Genomic DNA, 20,312 nt, shown 5'->3' on the forward strand with positions numbered 1-20,312 from the left:
GGCCCATTAAAAGCCCTGTCCCAGCCCAATTATAAATGGGCTAGGCCCGTCCAATTATTAAACATGTCGGGTCCTTAAAGGGTCAGCTAACCATGGATCCTTACAGGGCTGGGTTGGGCTCTTATAGGGTTTATACTTTTTTTGCTGGACTCTTATAGGGTCTATAATTACTAGTGTTTAAAATTTAAAACAAATTTCCAAAGAAATTTCCTCCTTTGTACCTTGTACGTGACTTCACTTCATCTGAAAATTCAAACACCAAGCAAATTTCCTCAAATTTCCCCCAAATTGTAAACCCTTAAAATATTCTCCAAATTTCCTCCTCTTCCTAAGTTAATTTTTTCTGTCGTCGCTTTACCATTGTCGATTATCGTCTTCAATCACGATTTGGTTGCCCAAACTCTTTAAAATAAAGATACTTTCTCTCTCCTCTTTGGCTCTTTCAATTCCAAACACTCGTTGTGTTTATTTAGTTACTTTTTCTTTTGATCTGAGCAATCTAGTTTTCGTAAGATCTCAATTTATTCTTGAATTTTCCTATGATTATCAGAACTTGCAAGATTATACTGAGGAATTTCCAGTGCTGACCTTGTACATTTCTTTGGAGTCACAATAATTTTCACTTTCTCAAGTTACATGTCATATGTGTTATGCAACATTAGATGTACTAACTTGTAATTCAGGTTTTTGGAGGAGTAAAGGCCCATTAAAGTTCCTTTGGAGACCCATAAGTGGGTTGTATTACTATTGTTAGATTTTTCCGTTTTCAAAGTTTGAATGGGTCGGGTTGGGCCGGATCCAATAATCCAAGACCCAAACTAGCCCATTTCAAATCAGCCTTGACCCTAGCCCAACCCGGCCCATTTAACTAAGGCCCTGTCCAGCCCGAATCCGACCCGTTGAACAACACTAGTGGACGGTATAATGGGAATTAAAAAAAGAGTAGTTGTAATTTGGGAATTAGATAATTTCCCAACATTATTTAGGGAAATAATTCAAGTTTAACAAAGAGAATTTCCACCGTTAAAAAAAAAAAAAAAAAGAATTTTTTTTTTCTTATTTCCCCTCCTGGCCTCCTCCAACCCATTATTGCTCCTCTCTATGTCATCCCTTTGCTAATTAATTTTCTGTCTCTTAGAATTCTCCCCCAAGTTGTTTGATGAAAGGTAGATGATTTAAGGCTCCTCCTTGAAGCTTACTCTAACACTCTGAGTTCTCCATCGAAGCGGCGTTTGAGCTTTCTCTCTTCCATTGAAATAGTTTGTGAGGTAAGATGGTTTTTGCATATCATCGAATATCAATCTCCCTTTGAAGCGTAATCCACGTTTCCTTGGTGGTTCAATTCCTGGGTGAGGATTGATTGGGCTAAAATTGGAGCTTGCGGCGATTCTCGGCAGTGCTGCTAGTTGCGAGTTGGTGCAACGTTGGTTGGTGGTTCGGCAGCTACTATGTGGCGGTTGTGGGGAGCTGCCTGGTTGCTGGCTTGGTGTGTGAGGTAGCAGGGGTATTAGTGTGGAGGGACGGCTGGGGTGTCGGAAATTGGGCGCAGGCGGGAATTGGCGGGCTGGCGCCGCCAGCGGAGGGGGTGGGCTGGTTGGGGAGGATTTTTTTTTTTTTGAATTAATCAAATTATAATATAACTAATCTTAATTAATTAAATATTGTTAATTCTTTCAAAAAAAAAAATTTGTTAATTTTTATAAAACTAACCTCACTTAAACTTTCTTAACAGCCAGTTAAACTAATACAAAGCACTATATTGCCTATTGAAGAGCACTCAACGTTCATTGAAGCGCAGTTGACGTTCTCCGTTGAATCGCACGGCGCCTTCTAATAACTTGTATCCCTCATTGAAGCAGCTTCTCAGGTAACTTGTTTCTTTTTGTTATTTCGTATCAATTTCACAATTTTAGGTTTATATTTGATCTAATATAATTTCATTATTAGTGCATTAAGTGTTCGAAAATCTCAACCAGTGGCAGACCTACCCTTGGTCCAGGTAGGTCACGTGAAAAATTAAAAAAACAAAAAAACGGACAGTCAGTACTGGAAGGGAAAAGAAACAAAACAAAACCATATTCAAAATCACGCACTCTCATCCTCTCAAATCTCAATCTCTCTCTTCGCTCTTCGCCGCCGCACCGCCAGTCGCCGCCGCACCGCCTCGCCATCAGCGTACACACACACTCGGACTCGGCGTTCTTCGACTCTTCTTGCTGCCAAGTAACTAAGTAAGTTTGTTTTTAAGTTTTTAAATTTGTAAATTATACCCAAATTGTTGAATTGTTGGGTTGAGTACTTGAATTTGTGATTAATTGAGTTGATTATGTAATTTAATCTAGTTAATTAGTGTGTGTTCTATTGTTTTTTGAAATTGTTGATAATTTATCAATTTAGGGAGTTAGGGTTTCTGATTTTTTAGGAATTGAATTGCTGCTTTTTTTTTTATTTTTATTTTTATTTTTAGGAAATGAAATTGTTTCCTGTAAATTGATAATTTGATATTATAAATTGTTTCCTGTAAATTGATATTATAAATTGAGTTAATTGACAGTAAAATTGAGTAATTGATGATTTCATATTAGAACTTAGGGTTTCTGGTTTTTTTTTTTTTTTTTTTTTTTTTTTTTTTTTTTTTTGGAATTGATTAGTTTGGATAATTGCATATGTGGATTGTAAATTGAAGCATTTGTGGTTTTCTTAATCTAATTGTTAATGTAACTTAATTTTCAGAATGAAAAGGAAAAAAATGTGTGATATGACTGATATCACAAGTTTCTTTGGTCCGAAAAATCTCACTCCTCCACAAAGTCCTCCTCCTCCACAAAATCCTTCTCCTCCACCTCCTCCTCCTTTACAAGATCCACCTCCTTCACCACTAAATCCTTTTCCTCCACCTCCTCCACCACAAAATCCTTTTGCTTGGTTACTCATATAGAGCGAGATATGTTTTTGAATGTTGACATGAATGATATTATAGATCGATATCAAAACATGAAAACTCGTAGAGAGCAATTGTAATTTCCTTTATTTGGTTGTAATATGGAAATTTATTACTTTTGGAATGTATTTTTTTTTAAATATTAGCTTTTTTTTTAATATTCTTGCATTAATTATTGATTAGTAGTCGGTGGTGACCTAGCACCCGAAAAATCCTGGATCCGCCACTGATCTCAACTATTGGTTCTAATTACTAATATTATGAAACATCATTACCAAAAGAAAAGAAAATTTTGAGCCTAATTTGATTATTTAATCAAAATCTCCATAAATTTATGTATTTTTTCAAGATAATTGAATCAAATTTGGTTGCAAATGCATTGCACAACCCTTTAATCTTATTTTCAACTATGAAATTTGGAGTTTACGGGGCTACGGCAGTGTGTTTTTATGATTTTGTGGAATACTAGTTGTGCGACCGCGCGCGATAGATCATTAATGTGTGATTAGTTAGTGTTGTTAACAAGTATGTCGTATATATGTTGTTTGTAAAATGTGCTAACAACTATACCATATTAAAATGTATATAGGATACATAATACTACGTTTCTTATTTGTAGTCATCAGAAATGAGTTCGATTATTTGTTCACTATTGAGTTTTATTTTTGTTTTATTTTGATAAAAATGTATATTGATGTTATAGTGTTTTATGATTCATTCTTATTTTCACTCTAAATCTCTTAAAACTTATGTGATCCTTTATTTTTCTCTCCATTTATTCTTTTTATAAATTTGCAAATATTACCGTAAATCCCTACTTGCATATATACCTTCTTCAATTCGCATGATTTCATATATATATGAGACGACTTATCTCTCTTATTCTTATTAAACTTATTAAATCTCTCGCCCTTACACACACTCTCTCTCTTTCTCTAATCTCTTTCTTCCTCCTTTTCTTTTTCGAGATATATAGCTATTTAGGGTATTTTTATCAAATTTTTATGAAATATGCAAAGTCATATCTTTCCATATTAGTGGCTTGACAGGCCAAAGTTGTATCACCTAATCAAAAGTAATTCCTAAATCCTCTAACTAATGCAGATAGGGAAGTAGGGTCGAATCCACGGGGAAACAAGTCTTTTTATTCCTAATTAATTAATATAATCTAGATTATAGAGTAACAAATTATTATTATCATTATTGAAGGGAAACTAAACTACTAAGAGTAAAAGTGGGAAAGAATAAAAGTAGGAGGAGAAACAATGAATAAAAGACCTAGGGCATAGGTTCACCAATAAATAATATTTTCAGGGTAAAACATAATAATCAAACATCAATGCATAAAATCAGATCATAAAGGGCTTACGCTACGTATTATAATCACATAATTAATCTACCGGTATTAAATCTCATTTCTCGAATCTCAACTTAACCATTTATAAATTAACCTGCCTATTGAAACTAGACCTAAACATCAATTCTCATCTCTCGAATCTCGAATCAATATTGTCAAACTCATGCATAAAAGATTGGCCTAATCTAGTCATCAATAGGAAATTAACCTAGAATTGACAATCAACAACAATAAATTACCCCTTCATATTATTTATGGATCCCCATAACCTTAGAAAGAAAACTACTCGCACATAATTAAATCTAAACTAAACAAAACAACTAAAGGAGACATGATAAGGATCAAAGCAAAGAGAATAAGTAATAAAAGAGAGAAGAGATAGTACCAAAAGAAAGAAATATAAAATTGTATAAATTAAGATTTTAGGGAGAGAAAAATAAGAGAAAGTAATACTAAGAGTTTAATTCAGAGGAGAGAGAGAAAAGTTAGAGAGAGAAAGAGTAAAAAATAAAACAAAGTAATAACAATAATTAAAAACTAAACTAAAAAACTCATCTAAACTACCTGATACTACCGTACTCCCTTATTCCCCTGTATATAAAAGAAAAGTTAATGGCCACTAATCCCACTAACAATCCAACTCCTAACAAAATCCTTTGTAAAGTCTAAGAAGCAAGTCACTCCCTACGTAAAAACCAAAGCTATTGAGCTGTTTTGCATCAAGGTCCAACCGAATCAAAGTAGCAGCAATAATCAGTCTCTCGATCGGGCCCGCTATCCTTACACCCAACAGACTCGCGAGATTGGATCTTGTATCTTGAATTGGGCTGGTTCAAAACTTGAGCCCAGCCTCCTCTTTGGACTTGGCTGAAATACTAGCTTGTAAAATTTGGACTCTTCACCAATTGAGCCCTTAATCACCGAATTAAATTCCTCTAACTCGGTCTTGGGCTTAAAATATTTGGTCATAAAATACGATCCGACTTCATTGTCTTTGTAGTGGCTCAATAAGATCGGGAATTGTCATAAAAATGTAAATTCCTACAAAATAATACCAACTCTACAAAAACACTAGAAAACGTATATTAGTATTAAAAATAGCTCCGCAGAGCTCAAATAAGCACAAATATGACCGTGGGACGGGAAATAAAAATATATATAAAATAGACTCATCATGGCTCTACCAAAGTTGACAATTTGAAGACAAATCTTCATGCCTAGTCCCCCAATCTGGTGAAATAAATTGACCGCTTGCTCTCGGGAAATGATTTTAGCGATTGAGCGTCTTCCATGTATAAAAATCCGTTATTTTTAATATATGTTTATTTAGATTTAACATGGAAGGCATGATGATTTGTTTTTCAAAACATCAAAACTTCTCACCTACTTCGCTCTCAACTTAAATGTAACGTCATGTGGGGCCCACTAACTACCTTTCTTTCTTTCTTTCTTTCTTTCCCACTCAATTTCTCTTTCCCATGTATTGTATTTCTCTTGAAATTGGGGAAACACTTCAATTCGTGAAATAATTAACATGAATATATAATTTAATTTGAAGTTTTTACTCGATTGGGAGAGGATTACAATATAGGGGAATGGGAAACTGAGTGTGATAGGAAGAAAGTGAGGAAAAAGGGTGGGAAGGTAGTTAGTGGGCCCCACATAACATAACATTTGAGTTGAGAGCCAAGTAGGTGGGAAGTTTTGATATTTTAAAAAGTAGTTGGTGGTAAAATTAAAAACAAAAAAAACTGTAGGTGGTAATTGATAAAATGGTAATAATTGTAGGTGGTAATTGTCAAAAACTCCTAAAACATACTAATAACTAATAATGCTACATATATCAGAAGTCAAATTAAATGAAGAGATCACAAGAAAGAAGTATTTCAAGTTTTTTTTTTCAAAAAAACACAGAGAAAGTTCTCATCCGCCTAATAATCATCCTTCTAATCTTCAAAACCCACACATTTTTTAAATTTAGTTTTGTAATTAATTTGTCTTAGCTCATTTTGAACTTATTATATGTTGCGTTACCCCTCGATCCGCCACTATTATATGAGCCTTTTTTGCTACTCCCTCCATCCCCGAAAGAATGACCCATTTGGCCTAATTTCTGTCCCAAAAAGAATGATCTATTTGTTTTTCACAACATCTATTAAAATCACAAAATTACCAAAATATCCTCAAATTTTTTTGTCATGTAGCTCTTTCTCCCTAATTTAGCCATATATTTTTTCGGATGTTTGTGCCACCATTAATTTTTTGTTCCCCTCTTTCTCTCTCTTCAATTTTTCTGGGATTTGGGTATTTTCTTTTGAAAAACCCTTGTTTATGTTCTTCTCTCTCCTTAATTCATCCCCTTCCATAGACAATTTGGAGCAAAAAAAAAAAAGGGATCGGCAGTCTAGGTGTGTTTGCGAATCAAAGCCCTTAAAAAAAAATTCGAAAGTCACATATTTGCTGCAATTTGGTATGCGTATCTTATATTTTCTCTGTTTTTTTTTTTAATTTTAATTTTACTTTTTTTTTTTTTTGTAAACTATTATGCTTAGTTTGTGTGATTTGTAATTTGTGATTGTATAACTTTGAATGATGATGATTTTCTTTTTATCTTGATTATTATAGTGTTTTCCATTTCAATTATTTGGGTTTTGAATTTGCCTTGCAAAATTTGTTTGATGTTGTGCTGTATAATTTGGATTATATTTTTCAAAAAAAAATAAAAATATGGATTATATTTTTAGGTGATTAACTCATGTGGGATTGACATGATTACTTGGGTGATTAACTCTTATGGTACAATTATTTTGGGTGATTAACTCATGTTAGGGTTTGATTATGTCCGGGTATCATGTTATCATGTTATGGACTGATGAATTTGGGCGATTGATTCATGTTATGGAGGGATAAATATTTGTGTCTGAAGCCATGATGAAGCAGGCAATGATGAAAGTGGATTAATTTTTTTTATAGTGTTTACTGATTGTGTAAAAATATTTTTAGAGGGAATGAAAGTTTTCTTTTATACAGTAAAAGGAGGGAAATCTGATTTCATTTACCTCCCATTTAGAATTGCCACCTTGGCAATCTTGTGTATTTTAATGTTATTGGTTGTTGTAAAACAACACTTTAATCTTATTGGCTAATAAAATATCACATGGATTAGTACATAGGATAAAGAAAAAAAAAAACCCAACAGGTTTTGTCGGTTTTGTCTTACATCTAGGACTTTCTCTCTCTAGCTATTAATTGCAAATGATTGCTCATTTATATTTTCCATACATTTGTACTAGCTAATTAAGTTTCTTATTACCCGCATAATCAACCCAAATGGGTCGTTCTTTCGGGGACGGAGGGAGTAGAATTTAATCAAAATTTTGTTGCTATTGTGTTGCAGGCTGTTGTTTGCCACCCTTTATTGTAGGACGGAACTATGAAAATAGGCCTTTGCTCCATGGGTCCAGGGCAGCTGCCCCTCCTGCCCCGGCTCAAGGGTGGGCCTCAATGTTCCATTCGGTTTCGACCTTGCATTGATATACACAAGGTTCATGTTCTTTATTTTTAAGACTTTCAAAATTTATGATGAAAGTTGTGAAATAGTTGATTTTATTGGTAAAACTATGGTGATTTAATGTATTTTTGTAAATTAATGGTGGAAATTCTTATCCTTGTTTATGTGATTGTATGATTGACAATGGTTTTTGATGGGGTTAACTGTTATTGGCCTAGTTTCAGAATTGCTATTTTATTTTTAAATGGTGAGCACTTTGATTCTTTTTGAGTTACACTATGACTGATTTGTTGGTTTTATGTTGTTTTTTCTTTTCCAAATTGATGGTGGAAATTTTGAACCTTGTTGATAAGAATGTAAGATCACTGTAGGTTTTGATGGTAGAAGTGTCAATTCTTATTACACTTTTTGTTGGTTTGATAAATTTCACAGGGAAAAGTGAAGCAAATTGTTGGTTCCACCCTTTTGGATTTGAAAGAAGGAGGATCATCATCATCAGCTCTTGTTACTAATTTTGTTTCTGATAAGCCGTCAGCTGATTATGCTAGGTTGTACAAGGATGATGGGCTTTTGGGTGGTCATGTTATCATGCTTGGCGCAGACCCTTTGAGCGAAGCTGCTGCAATTGAAGCCTTGCATGCATTTCCTGGTGGTTTTTTTTTTTTTTTTTTTTTTTTTTTTTTTTTTTTTTAATTTTGATGGAAATTACTATAATAAGGTTAACAATAACAAGATTGTCGATGTTACTATTATAATACATAGGTAGTAATTTATTCCATTCTATTCAACAGTTTCTCTTTCTCAAGTGTTTTTGGACTATGTCTTCTTTATTAGTCTTGGACTCTTGGCCTGATCTTCTCAAAATATGAGATTCTATTGTCCTTTGAAAAATAGCAGCTTGCTTTTTACAAAGTTTCTTAGTAGCCTCATCTAGACAACCTAGTTGTCTTTCTTTTGCTTCATAAACTTTTCAGTATATTTTTTGTTCTGTAAAAATGTTATATCTAGAAAAGAGAAATTTAATGGCTAATTTCATTATGACCACCTTCTCATTGTTGATCAATGTCTGTTCATAATCTGATTATTGAGGGGATTGTTTAGTGTGTATTTATCTCAACTTGATTCGGGTCTTTGGCCACACAGTTTCAAAATGTATCTCTAAAGGTATGTCCAGAAAGATATTCCATCTACTGAACTAGAATGGTAACCTTCTAGGTGGTATGCAGGTTGGAGGTGGGATTAATTCCAAAAATGCATTAAGATATATTGAAGAGGGAGCCAGCCATGTCATCGTAACATCAGTAAGTGATTTCAGTTTGGTACTAACTTTAAGCACCTTTTGTTTTTATACATTGTTGGTGTGGAGATGGGGCAACCTAGATAGGCGTAAATTTTGGCTCACTGGGATTTGAAACTGATTTGAGTTGAACTATTGAAAAGTTTTGTTGTCTCACATTCTGGGTGTCATTGCTTTATTTATGATGACTATGGTTGTAACTCTTGCAAGTGTTATAGTATGCGCCGTCGTGTGGGATAACTTGCTATATATAAAACTAGCTGCAATACATCTGAACGAATATTTGTAATGAGTTGACTTATAAGTTGAGTGGAAAAAGAGACAAGGCAGAAAAAAAAAAAAAAGAAAAAGGCTATGCAGCTTAACCTCGACCTATGTTAGATGGACTCGGGAGCAGGTGTTAGACACAGACACAAATCCAATTGTCTGTCCGGCAAGTTCCAGAATCCAGAATTTAAGGATATGGGGACTCTGCCCAATGTATGGAGACTATGGACACACGTAATTTGACCTCCGTTTGAAAAGAAAAAAACAAAAATCCTGTCCTTTCTTCAAAATAGAAAAGCCCACTAGCCCAAGCTATTACCTAAATGCCACCCAATAAAAATAAAATGAAACACTCCTGATACCCTCTAGCCCCACTTATCCATTAAGAACCTTCACTATTGAAAGCACATAAATCTAACCCATGTGACTTTTTAACTCTTTGAACTTCCACTACTAATTTTTTTTTTGTTTTTTTTTTTTTTATAATATTTTATAATATTTTTTTATGTATATTTATTTTATCTCTTTCTGTGAATGTGTTCCTATCTTTGCCCCAAATATCCTATTTTCTCCTCCTCCTCCAAGAAGCATTTTAATTACATTCTTCTCTTTTTTCCCTTGAAGTGTCCAAAGGCACAGTGACAAACACGGATTTCGTACCCATGTCTGTGTCATGTTGTGTCGACATGGGTACTGAGCTATTTGCCGTGTCCTTGTAACTTAGACCCCAACCACTAAGGGTAGTTAACCACTAAGGGTATTTATAAATTGTGCATAGAAGACTCACAATTGGCCGTTGCATTTTGTCCTCACTCTTGCGCACCTGGATCTTAAGCGTGCTTGGCTGGGAATATTCTTGGGATGGATGACCTATTAAGTTGCATGAGTGAGTACAAAACGTGTGGGAAAAACTTATGTTGGTTTGTGGGCCAATTGTCACTATGCACATGTAGTAGATAACAAGATATCCTTGGTGTTTGGGGTGTCACACATAAAATGTCTGATTATTTCTATGTAAACATTTTTGTAATTATTAAATTATATTTGAGCCTATTCACTTGGCTTTTGATGTAGGCTTACTTAATTTGGTTTGTTAATGTTTTGAGCCAAACATGAACTCAAGTGAGCCAAGCTTTATTAAGTCGATCTCAAATAGTTCACGAACACGTTAGGCTCATTTTCACCCCTAGTTGGATGGGTGGGGTATTGCATACATATTTCAATGTTCGTACCCATGTTAATGTTAGTGCTTACCAATACTTCTAATATTCAAGTAGTTAGTGTTGCTATATACACCCAGAACCATGCACTTAATCTTTAGATGGTGTCATATAGGTTAATAATCCTTGAATTAGAGGGGTATTTGTAATTTGCTTTATTTATTTATTTTAATAGTTTTACAGCAATAACAAAGCCTTAACCCCAAAATTCTTTCTTTTTTAACAAGTGAAAATTATTGACATTTGGAGGGCCATGATATAATAATCTTTTTATGTTTGTGTTTCACCAAAAATGTTTCTACCGACGTGAAGTTTCTTATTACTTCTTGTTCCTTTCCATCAGGTGTCTATTAAAACTTTGCAAAGAGCTAAATGATTATATTTAGACTATTTTAGTTGAAAATTTTAATTTTTTGTTACATGCAAATGAGAATTTAAAATCCTAATTTTTTGTAGAATATCTCTGCTAAAGTTTACAGACTACTAGCTGAAGATGTTCTTTTTAATGTTTGCTATCCGGAGAACTAGACTTTCTATAAAATGATTTTTGATTTGAAGCACAGAAACAATTAGATTAAGTGATTTTGTCCTTTTTAACTTGTTATATTATGGTGCATTGTTAGATGTATCATGTATGTAATGCCACTTTGCTTATCCTTTTAATGCCATTAATAAGGATTATGTGGCAGCTATGTGTCATTTAATAGACGAATTGACTTTTTAAAATGCGAGTGAGTTGGATAAATTTTACAGTATCGGGTTTGAATATCCTGTTTTACCACTGCTGATATGTATGTGATTTCTTTTTAATCTCTGCTAATGGTGCTAAAAAATTTGCCATGATGCTCTAAAATTTTCCCTTGTGTTTATTGCAGCTTTCTTAGACTGTCTTATTCAATTCATTATTTGTTCCATTGTTTTTATTTGTTCAATTGTGCTTAACTTCTCTTAAGCAGAAACTAGGTAGCTTCAAATGACTACTGCACAGTATTTCTTCTATTTTTGGTTTCTTGAAAATTCCCTTTTCAAAGCGTATTATGCACTACATGTTGACTTTACCTTACACGTGATTGCAGTATGTGTTCAACAATGGGCAAATGGACCTTGATAGGCTTAAGGATCTGGTCTGCACTGTTGGAAAAGAAAGGCTTGTATTAGATTTGAGCTGCAGAAAGAAGGTACAGCTCTCATGTTAGATCCTCTCTCAAATCTTAAAAATGTGATATTTCAATCAATATAATAAGCACAATATCTAATCATTGAAGAGAATGCAGATCCTTAAAAGATTTAAGCAATCAGTTTATGCAAGAGTACTTTTTTTACTGTTTCAAATGCTGATTTGCATTACTAATATCAAGCATATCAAAATATTATATGGTCATAGTTCATAGTGGTGTGCAACAGTTCAAATGTTCATACAAATCAAAAACTGTGCCCTAGAAAAAATATGAAGGTCCAACCATTTCATATGGTAACTAAAAATTGCTTAAGTACGCACAAAACATACCCTTCATTACAAATGCATTAAGAAATCATGTATATAGGAACAATAAATTAGAAGATATTGAGATATTCCCTCGGTGTTTTTTTTACAAGCTAGAATTGGGATTTTCCACCATTCATATGTCATTGACTTGATTTTTTTACCCATATATAAAACATAAATTTGATCATATAATATGTTGTTGAATTTGTCATAATGTCTACTTTTAAAAATTAATTTTTTTCATAATGTTTACTAACCTCTAATTAAAGATATTGATGGTCAAAGTTGTGTCTCAGCAAATATAACTCTAGCTTAAAACAAAAAAAAAAGTTAAAAGAGGCTCGCTTGATTAAATGAAAGCGATTTTGATAACGTTAATTATGATTGAAATACAAATGAAGAGGAAAAATATCTCGACTTCTCATTTATTTGAATTAACTAGGCGGCTAACGTGCGAAATGCGCGCGTCATAGCTAGCATGTCCGGATGTTCTTTCTGTTTGGAATTGTTAGTAGCGCTAATTAGGGAAAATATGGGAACAAATATTTTTAGGGTTATAAATGTCCACACACTATTTTTAAGAGTTACAAAAATAAATACAATTAAGAGCTAGATTAGCCCTAGGTCTTAAGATTCTAGATGACATCATTTTCAAATTTTGCGGTCTTAAGACAAGACTTTATTATTTTTAAGCATTTATGAAGTTTGGTCTAAATAAAATCGAAGTGGAGTCTTGAAAATTCAAGACTCAACTTCAGACTCAATTTAACACTCAATTTTTTTAATTTATTTTTTAAAAAACTATAATACTTCCTCCGTTTTTTTATTATTGCACCATAGGGGTTGGGTACAAATATTTTGGTAATGGAAAAAAGTAAGAGAGAGAAAGGTAAAAATACGAAATTGCCCATGTGACATATTGATAAACTAAAAAATAAGTGTGAAAAAGTAAGGGTATGTTGGGTATTTGTAGTGTGAACACAAATAATTTTTTTCCTAAAGAGGAAATGGTGCAATATTTGTGAAACTTCCTAAAAAGGCAAGTGATGCAATAATAAAAGAACGGAGGAAGTAATTTAATTTATATGTAAAAAAATGAGTATGTGTGATTGAAGAGATAAATTTTATCTAGTCTTAAGGAGTCTTAACATAATTATAAATTAAAAAAAACATATTAAATTTAATCTAAAAAACTGATGTGGCAATGAGTTAAAGTCTTAAGATGAGACTGTGCTAATCTTGCTTTAACATTAATGAGGGCAAATATATAAATAAATATTTTAGGGAAATTATCATCCTATTCATAAAGTGTGGTCATTACTTTAAGGGGTAAATATATAAATAAACACTTTAAGGGGTATAATAGTCTTAATAAGGTAGGGATTAAATAGATTAAAAAAATTGACAATGATATATCATTTTACTATGATATATTAAGATTGACAACATCAACAACAATAACATCAACGAAGCCTTAGTCCCAAAATGATATGATATATTAAGATTGACAATGTTACAAAATTATTCCTATGTTAGAGATATATTTATTCACTATGTTCTCGAGATGGGATAGAATTTGCACATTAAATAAATAAAAAGTTTAGAAGAAATTAGCATTGGGGCTCTTTCTTCATGGGATGTAGGACCCTGCAAATGTCCATTATGTCTGGCCTTGGTCTTGGTTCCTTGGGAAGTCAGCTGCTGCACTTGATCTTTCTAAGATATTGAAATTTGTGTTCCGTCAAAGTCAATCCACCTTAAGTTGATCATAAAGTCATAACCCTGCCAACTTGCCAAGGGCTGAATGTTGATTGGTCTTAAGGCAGGGTCAATAGCCCATTTTGTCTCGTTTGTCAAGTGGCCTATGCTCACCCTTTCAAGATCCAAGGCTGCAATTAATCTTGTTGACTGTTCCCTAATTTCGTTTTATTCTAATAAAGAACTGCTGTGCTGATTCTCTTGTAGGAAGGTAAATATGCCATTGTAACGGACAGATGGCAGAAATTTAGCAATGTATATGTTGATGAGCAGACTTTGGAATTTCTTGCTGCCTATGCTGACGAGTTTTTGGTACATGGTGTGGATGTTGAAGGCAAAAAGTGAGTCTGAGTTTCGTTTCTTCTTTGCCCTAGTCATTTCATTATCCTTGGGCTTGATCAACAAAAAGCCTAATTTTAATTCTACGTAGTACATATTATGGACAAATCTTTAGCCTGAAGACTTGTTAACTGTCACTTAGAAATTTTCCGGAGACTTGAAGAGTTCACTTTTGTTCTTGCTACATCAGATTGAGTATGGTATAATTTGACTGCTTGATTATTGCAGATTGGGAATTGACGAAGAGCTTGTTTCTTTACTTGGAAAATACTCACCAGTAAGTAAACAGTGTGTTTGGCTGTGTTCTATATTTCTGATATTTTAACACTCATATGCTCAGCAATTAGGAATAACTTTTCTTTGCTTAAATTTCCATATTGATTGAAGGGAAGTTATGTTAACAACTGCATTATATTAATGCGTTATGTTGAGGTGTTCTGAAGTACACTTATGTGTAGACGGAAAATAAGGAGAATGTTTTCAATCTTGGTCTTTCTTTTTGGTTCTGCATACCCCATACGAAATTATACTACCAGACCACAACATTATCTTGCAGGTGGTGTTAAAAAAATAAGGAAAACACAAGATGAAAGAAAAACCTCCGTCTAGAATACATTTATACTTTGAGTTTAATTGATCTGTCGCTGTGATAATGCTCAGAATTAATACCATGAAAACATTATTGAAAAAGGGCCTCTCAGATTATCAGATCTTAACTATAAAATTACCTTCTGCTCTATATTTACTTCAGGGCTGTTAATCCATTCACATTGTTTACCCTTGGTCTTGGCAAACAGCTGCTGATCTCCATTTTGGTTAAGCATTTTCGACTCATGGTTAAGTGGTTCATTGGCATGAGCAGTCTTATTCATTTTTTTTTAAAACATGACACTAACACCATATATGGTAGGATAAGGAGTTAAATCTTCCTGCAAGGTTCTTATATTATGGTGTATAAATTGTACTATTTAAAGAGCATCTATAGAATATATAATACTACCTCCGTTAAATGTTATTTGCAACTTTGGAGGAGTTTGCGGATCACGATGCAAAATTTGAGGGGTGAAAATTAGTGTAAGTTTAGAGGAATTAATTAAAGTAGAGGAGAGAGAAAGTCTGACCCCCACTTGCATTTTAGTGGGGAAAGCTGTCAGTTTTTTGAGGGAAAGAGATTTCCCTCTTAAAATTTCATCAAATTTTCAAACAATTTGAAATTTTTGGAGATTCAAAACTCCCACCATAATTTAAAAAAAAAAAAAAACAGACTTCTACATTAAAGTTTTAGCATTTAAGAGGCATATAAAAGGAGCCTCATTTAATACAAGAGCATTCAATGTTTCTCCCAAAAGACAAGCCATGAAATTGTTACCAATACACCATTAGTTTTCAAAAGTTAGCACTAAACACATTCACTAATGCCCTAATTATCCAAAAAATTATCATAAGTCAAGTCAGTGTTGCTCATCATCTTCACAAATCAGACGCTTCATTGGCTTGGCACCTCCATCATCCATATAGCCTAACAGGAACGCCCCTTCTTCACAAAAAAAAACCAGCAGGGACCCCCGTTTTATCAACCTTGAGCTGAAAATTTTCAAGTGTAGCAAACGTCATGGCAGAGTTAGAAGAAGGGGTGTTTTTGGATGTTGAGCAACTATTAAGTGAGGAAGAACTAGCAGAGCTCTACTATGACTATGAAGAACACATGCAAGATTATGGCTTGTGTGATGATTCTGATGATGAAGAAATGGAGGAACAGGGGCAGCAAGACAATGATCAACAAGGACAGCAACAAGCAGAAAACAATTGTCTTTGCACAAGAAGAGAGAGATTGTAGATGCAATCTTACTCAAAATGCATAATGCCAACTTACCAAGGGGGTACATGCAAGAATTATCACACAAATTCAATGTACACAAATCAACAATCACAAGGGTATTCAAGGACATCAAAAAACAGTTGGAACAAGGTGATGTGATTGATGTCAGGTCGAAGAAGTATGGCAGAACTGGGCCTAAACCAAGGGAATTTACTGATGAATTCCTACAGTCAGTGCCTCTGCACCTTAGGCAGACAGAGAGGAGTTATGCAGCTGCCTTGAAGATATCTCATGTTACTCTTCACAACTTAAAAAAAAAGGCACGCTCAGAACACATACAAGCAGCAACAAGCCAGCACTCACAAGTGACCACAAAGTTGCAAGACTGAAATGGATTCTGTCACACATTAATCCCATCATTGGGAATGAAGACCCTACATTTGAAAATATGGATCATGTCATCCACATAGATGAGAAATGGTTCTATCTCAATCCAGATAAAAGGAGATTTTATCTCCTTCCAAGTGAAGAAGACCCACACAGAGTTCAACAGTCAAGAAGATTCAAACTCAAAGGCAATGTTTATGGCAGTAGTGGGAAAGCCATTGTATGGCAGAAATGGGGAAGTACTACATGATGGGAAATATGGCATGTTTCCTTTCACAGTCAAGGAGCAAGCAAAAAAATCAAGCAAAAACAGGCCTGCAGGAACATGGGAGACCAAGACAATACAAAATGTGAACAGGGAGGTCATTAGGGAAATGTTGTTCACAAAAGTAATACCATCAATCATCTCAAAATGGCCAGCAAGTCTAAGCAAAAATGTGACAATACAATGGGACAATGCAAGACCACACCAGATACCCAGAGATGAAGAATTCATTGCAGCTACTACAACAAATGGGTTCAACATTCAACTGGTGTTTCAGCCACCTCAGTCACCAGATTTGAATGTGCTTGACTTAGGGTTGTTCAGGTCTATTACCAATCATTTCCTAGCAACTTGGATGAGCTAGTGGAGAAGGTCATTGAGTCTTATGAAACATTCAAACCAGAGGTGAACAAGTACATCTGGATCACTTTGCAAAAATGCATGATCATGATACTACAGGCAGAGGGGGGTAACAAGTACAAAATTCCACATATGAACAAAAAGAAGCTTGAGAATTTGGGCATTTTGCCAGACAAGGTGGAGGTGCAAAGGGATATAGTGCTAGGAAGTGTAGAGTACCTAAACACAATGTTTAGGCCAGCCACTCAAGGGACTCAAGATGCAGCAGAAGATATGGAGGTGGATGCAGATTAGGGGACTCCACGAACAAGTTTTTGCACAATGACAACATTGACTGCCACACATAACAACTTACCTTTTTTTTTTGTAAAATTTATGGTATGGTTAATGAATAGGTGGTTAGGTGTATTTTGTTGATTTAGAGTGAACTAACATGTTAGGCAGTCAAATGTAAAGTCTTTTGATGATGTGCATCAACTTTTGTAATCACTATTTGAATGAAATGACAAAGACAAGTTTTTGCTGTGTTGTGAAAATACATGTCCATCAGAAGGTGATAAATGGTGTTGAATACTACACTTCACAACATTGTTACCTCAACAACAATCTCAAACAAGAGATTATTGGAGCAAGTCTAATGTGTTAAGTGAAATTCATTGGAGTCCCTTCATCATATGAACCATACAACTGACTAAGGGTGGTATTTCATACAGGCAAGGGGGACTCCATACATTCATGGGGCACATAACAAAAGGGGGGGACTCTTTCAAGCAATGGAACACCAACCCATAGGCATTGTTCTCTACAAAATATGATCATTGAGAACATTGTATACACCACACAACAAAACAAACACACCAAACTGAACTCAGCATTCATCATTCATCAATCACAATCCTTTGTTCCATCTTTATTGGTACACAAACAAGGAGATCAAGGCAACACACTTTCAATCAGACAAGCAGCATTAGGCATCATTATCACAGGAAAAAGTACAGCATACACCATATCCCAATCATTTGACAATACCACCAACATTATTACTAAAACATGATATGAACAACATTCCAACAACACATGGTTTATAAATCAAGCAGATCCACCACAAATAAAAAACAATCCAGCAACATATGGGCAACAGGACTCATGTAATTCACCAACCAACAACATAATCCAGTAAAAAAACAAACAAGCAAGCCCAGAACACATGCAGGAATTAAAAACAAAGCAACCAAGATATATGAGGGACTCAAGATTACAAAATTAAAGAGATTAGGGTTAGGAATCGTTACGAAAGCAGTCACTCAGAGGGTTGAACCGAACGGTTCATCCGCCTCACATAGCATTTGACCACAGGGACGACTGAAGAAAGCATCCAGAGTCAGGCATATTGGCAGGAGAAGGAGAAGCCTCCTCCATATCCTCATCCTCATCAGAAGAAAGGATGATGAACTCATGGTCTGGAAGCCCACGCATCCTCCGAAGAGCAACACGCGCCGCCTTCCTCGTAGATCTGACCTTGGGGGGTGACCTAGACCTCTTAGATCTGGCCTTTTTGGGAGCCAGAGCACTCCCCAAAGCAGATTCAGCCAGATTCAACCACCCTGCAAGAGCAGGACAAACAGAACCGCCAGATTCAGCCACCATATCTACAGGTGCCTCCTTCCCCTCCTCCCTCTTCAACCGCTCCTCATCAATACTCTTGAGCACTTGACCCGAAGCTCTGTATGTGTACAGAGTACAGTAGCCACCGGTTTCAGCGGATTCGTAGAACTCATGAGGAAAAGGGTTGCCAGTTTCAAAGCAATGGAGGAAGTGGTTGATCAAGTTCTCCTCACCCTTATCATTTGTTGCTAAGTACGCATCTTTCAAAGGATCAAGGTTAATCATTTTCGTGGGGGACTCTTTTTCTGAGAAAATGGAGAGGTGAAGAGTAGATCTGGAGAGAAGTAGAGGAAGAATCGAAGTAGAAGAGGAGAGAGAAGGTGGGAAACGATGAACTAGTGTTCATCTTCTGAAGAAGATTCAAGAACATAAAGGGAAACCCAACCATCAAAAATTAATTTTTGGTGGTTGGGGAAGTGAGTAAATGAGGAGAGAAGGAGGGAGATGTGAAAATAAAGGGAGGGAATCATTAGGTTAGATTAATCTGATTAGTTTTAGGTTAGTGAAATCTGATTAGTTTAGGAGATAATAAGGGTAATAATTAACAAAAAAAATTTAAGTAAGGGTAAAACGGTAATTTCATGCTTTTTTCTTTACTAAAAATGGAAATAAAATGGAAAGTTGCAGATAACCCTGATCATCCCGAAATGGCAAAAGTTGCAGATAACATTTAACGGAGGTAGTATATAGAATCAGATAGGGTATTATAAATTGCTAAATAGTTATGTTTGATTTTTGCCTTTCACCTGAACTAGAAGTAGCCAGCCCCATCTTTGGGAGGCTTCAATTGCTGTTGTTTTACCTTACGAATATGAGCATGCCACCAAAATTTGTACTGTATATGCTGATATGATTTTTTCTCAGATTCCAGTGACCTATGCTGGTGGTGTGACAGTTATGGGGGATCTAGAAAAGATTAAGGTGGCTGGCAATGAGCGAGTTGATGTAACTGTTGGTAGTGCTTTGGATATATTTGGGGGTAGTTTACCCTACAAAGATGTCATTGCATGGCACCTTAAGCAGGAGTCCGGCAGCTAGTTCTCTATTTTTTGTCATCTTTGAACCAGTTCTCTTCTAGCACCATAATTAAAGACACAGATCCGCTTCACTAGTCAAATTCACCTGCTGCAAAGACCTTAATTTGCTTAACAAGGTGTTATTAATGACTCAATGTTATTGTTGTATTGTCCCTTTAGTCTTGTTTCGAATTGGCCTTGCCATTCTAAGTTCCCAATTTTGATGTTATGCTTCTTAGCTATTTGATTATTATTTTTTTTGGCAAGGATTCTTAAACTGGATTGGCCCAGACTAGACTTTTTATTGAAAGCTATTGAGAAAATATTGGACTGGGATTCTTAAACTGGATTGGCCCAGACTAGACTCGGAATATGAAGATCTAATTTTTTTTCATTCCAATCTGTTCCTGAAATTCTGGTTTGATATGGTTTTGGATCTTTTGGACTTGATTTGTTAGTTTTTTTAAAAAATTACTTCAACATCACAAATTCACATTGACGTTCTAACTTCCAAGTGAACCTAAATATGTTTACTTCTCAAGGCTTAAAAAAAAAAAAAAAGAAAGACATACAAAAAGGGAAAAATAATGTTTAGAAAATTTTGCAAAAACTACCTTTAAAAAA

General features: G+C 34.7%; 1 protein-coding gene across 2 annotated transcripts; it reads left to right on the forward strand.

Moving 5' to 3' along the window:
- Nucleotides 1–897: 897 nt before the first annotated feature.
- On the forward strand, nt 898–20,088 carry LOC110700053 (1-(5-phosphoribosyl)-5-[(5-phosphoribosylamino)methylideneamino] imidazole-4-carboxamide isomerase, chloroplastic-like). 2 transcript variants are annotated; one of them, XM_021877550.1, is made up of 10 exons: nt 898–1,268; nt 1,733–1,867; nt 1,948–2,231; nt 7,696–7,842; nt 8,242–8,458; nt 9,037–9,110; nt 11,670–11,771; nt 14,045–14,178; nt 14,405–14,453; nt 19,537–20,088. In XM_021877550.1, the coding sequence occupies exons 4-10, from the start codon at nt 7,732–7,734 to the stop codon at nt 19,708–19,710; spliced, it is 861 nt and encodes a 286-aa protein (XP_021733242.1). In that variant the 5' UTR covers nt 898–1,268; nt 1,733–1,867; nt 1,948–2,231; nt 7,696–7,731; the 3' UTR covers nt 19,711–20,088. The 2 variants fall into 2 exon arrangements, with proteins under 2 accessions (XP_021733242.1, XP_021733241.1); XM_021877549.1 differs by having other exon boundaries at nt 901–1,268; nt 9,025–9,110.
- Nucleotides 20,089–20,312: the final 224 nt, after the last annotated feature.

This window comes from Chenopodium quinoa, unplaced genomic scaffold (genome assembly GCF_001683475.1).
Source record: "Chenopodium quinoa cultivar QQ74 unplaced genomic scaffold, ASM168347v1, whole genome shotgun sequence".
Classification (NCBI taxonomy): Eukaryota; Viridiplantae; Streptophyta; class Magnoliopsida; order Caryophyllales; family Amaranthaceae; genus Chenopodium; species Chenopodium quinoa.

Excerpts from the sequence above, each read along its gene's own strand:
- LOC110700053 (XM_021877549.1), top strand. The coding sequence starts at position 7,732 with ATGAAAATAGGCCTTTGCTCCATGGGTCCAGGGCAGCTGCCCCTCCTG. Across the intron at positions 14,179-14,404 it reads GTGGATGTTGAAGGCAAAAA|ATTGGGAATTGACGAAGAGC; the intron begins GTGAGTCTGAGT and ends TGATTATTGCAG. Across the intron at positions 14,454-19,536 it reads TACTTGGAAAATACTCACCA|ATTCCAGTGACCTATGCTGG; the intron begins GTAAGTAAACAG and ends ATTTTTTCTCAG.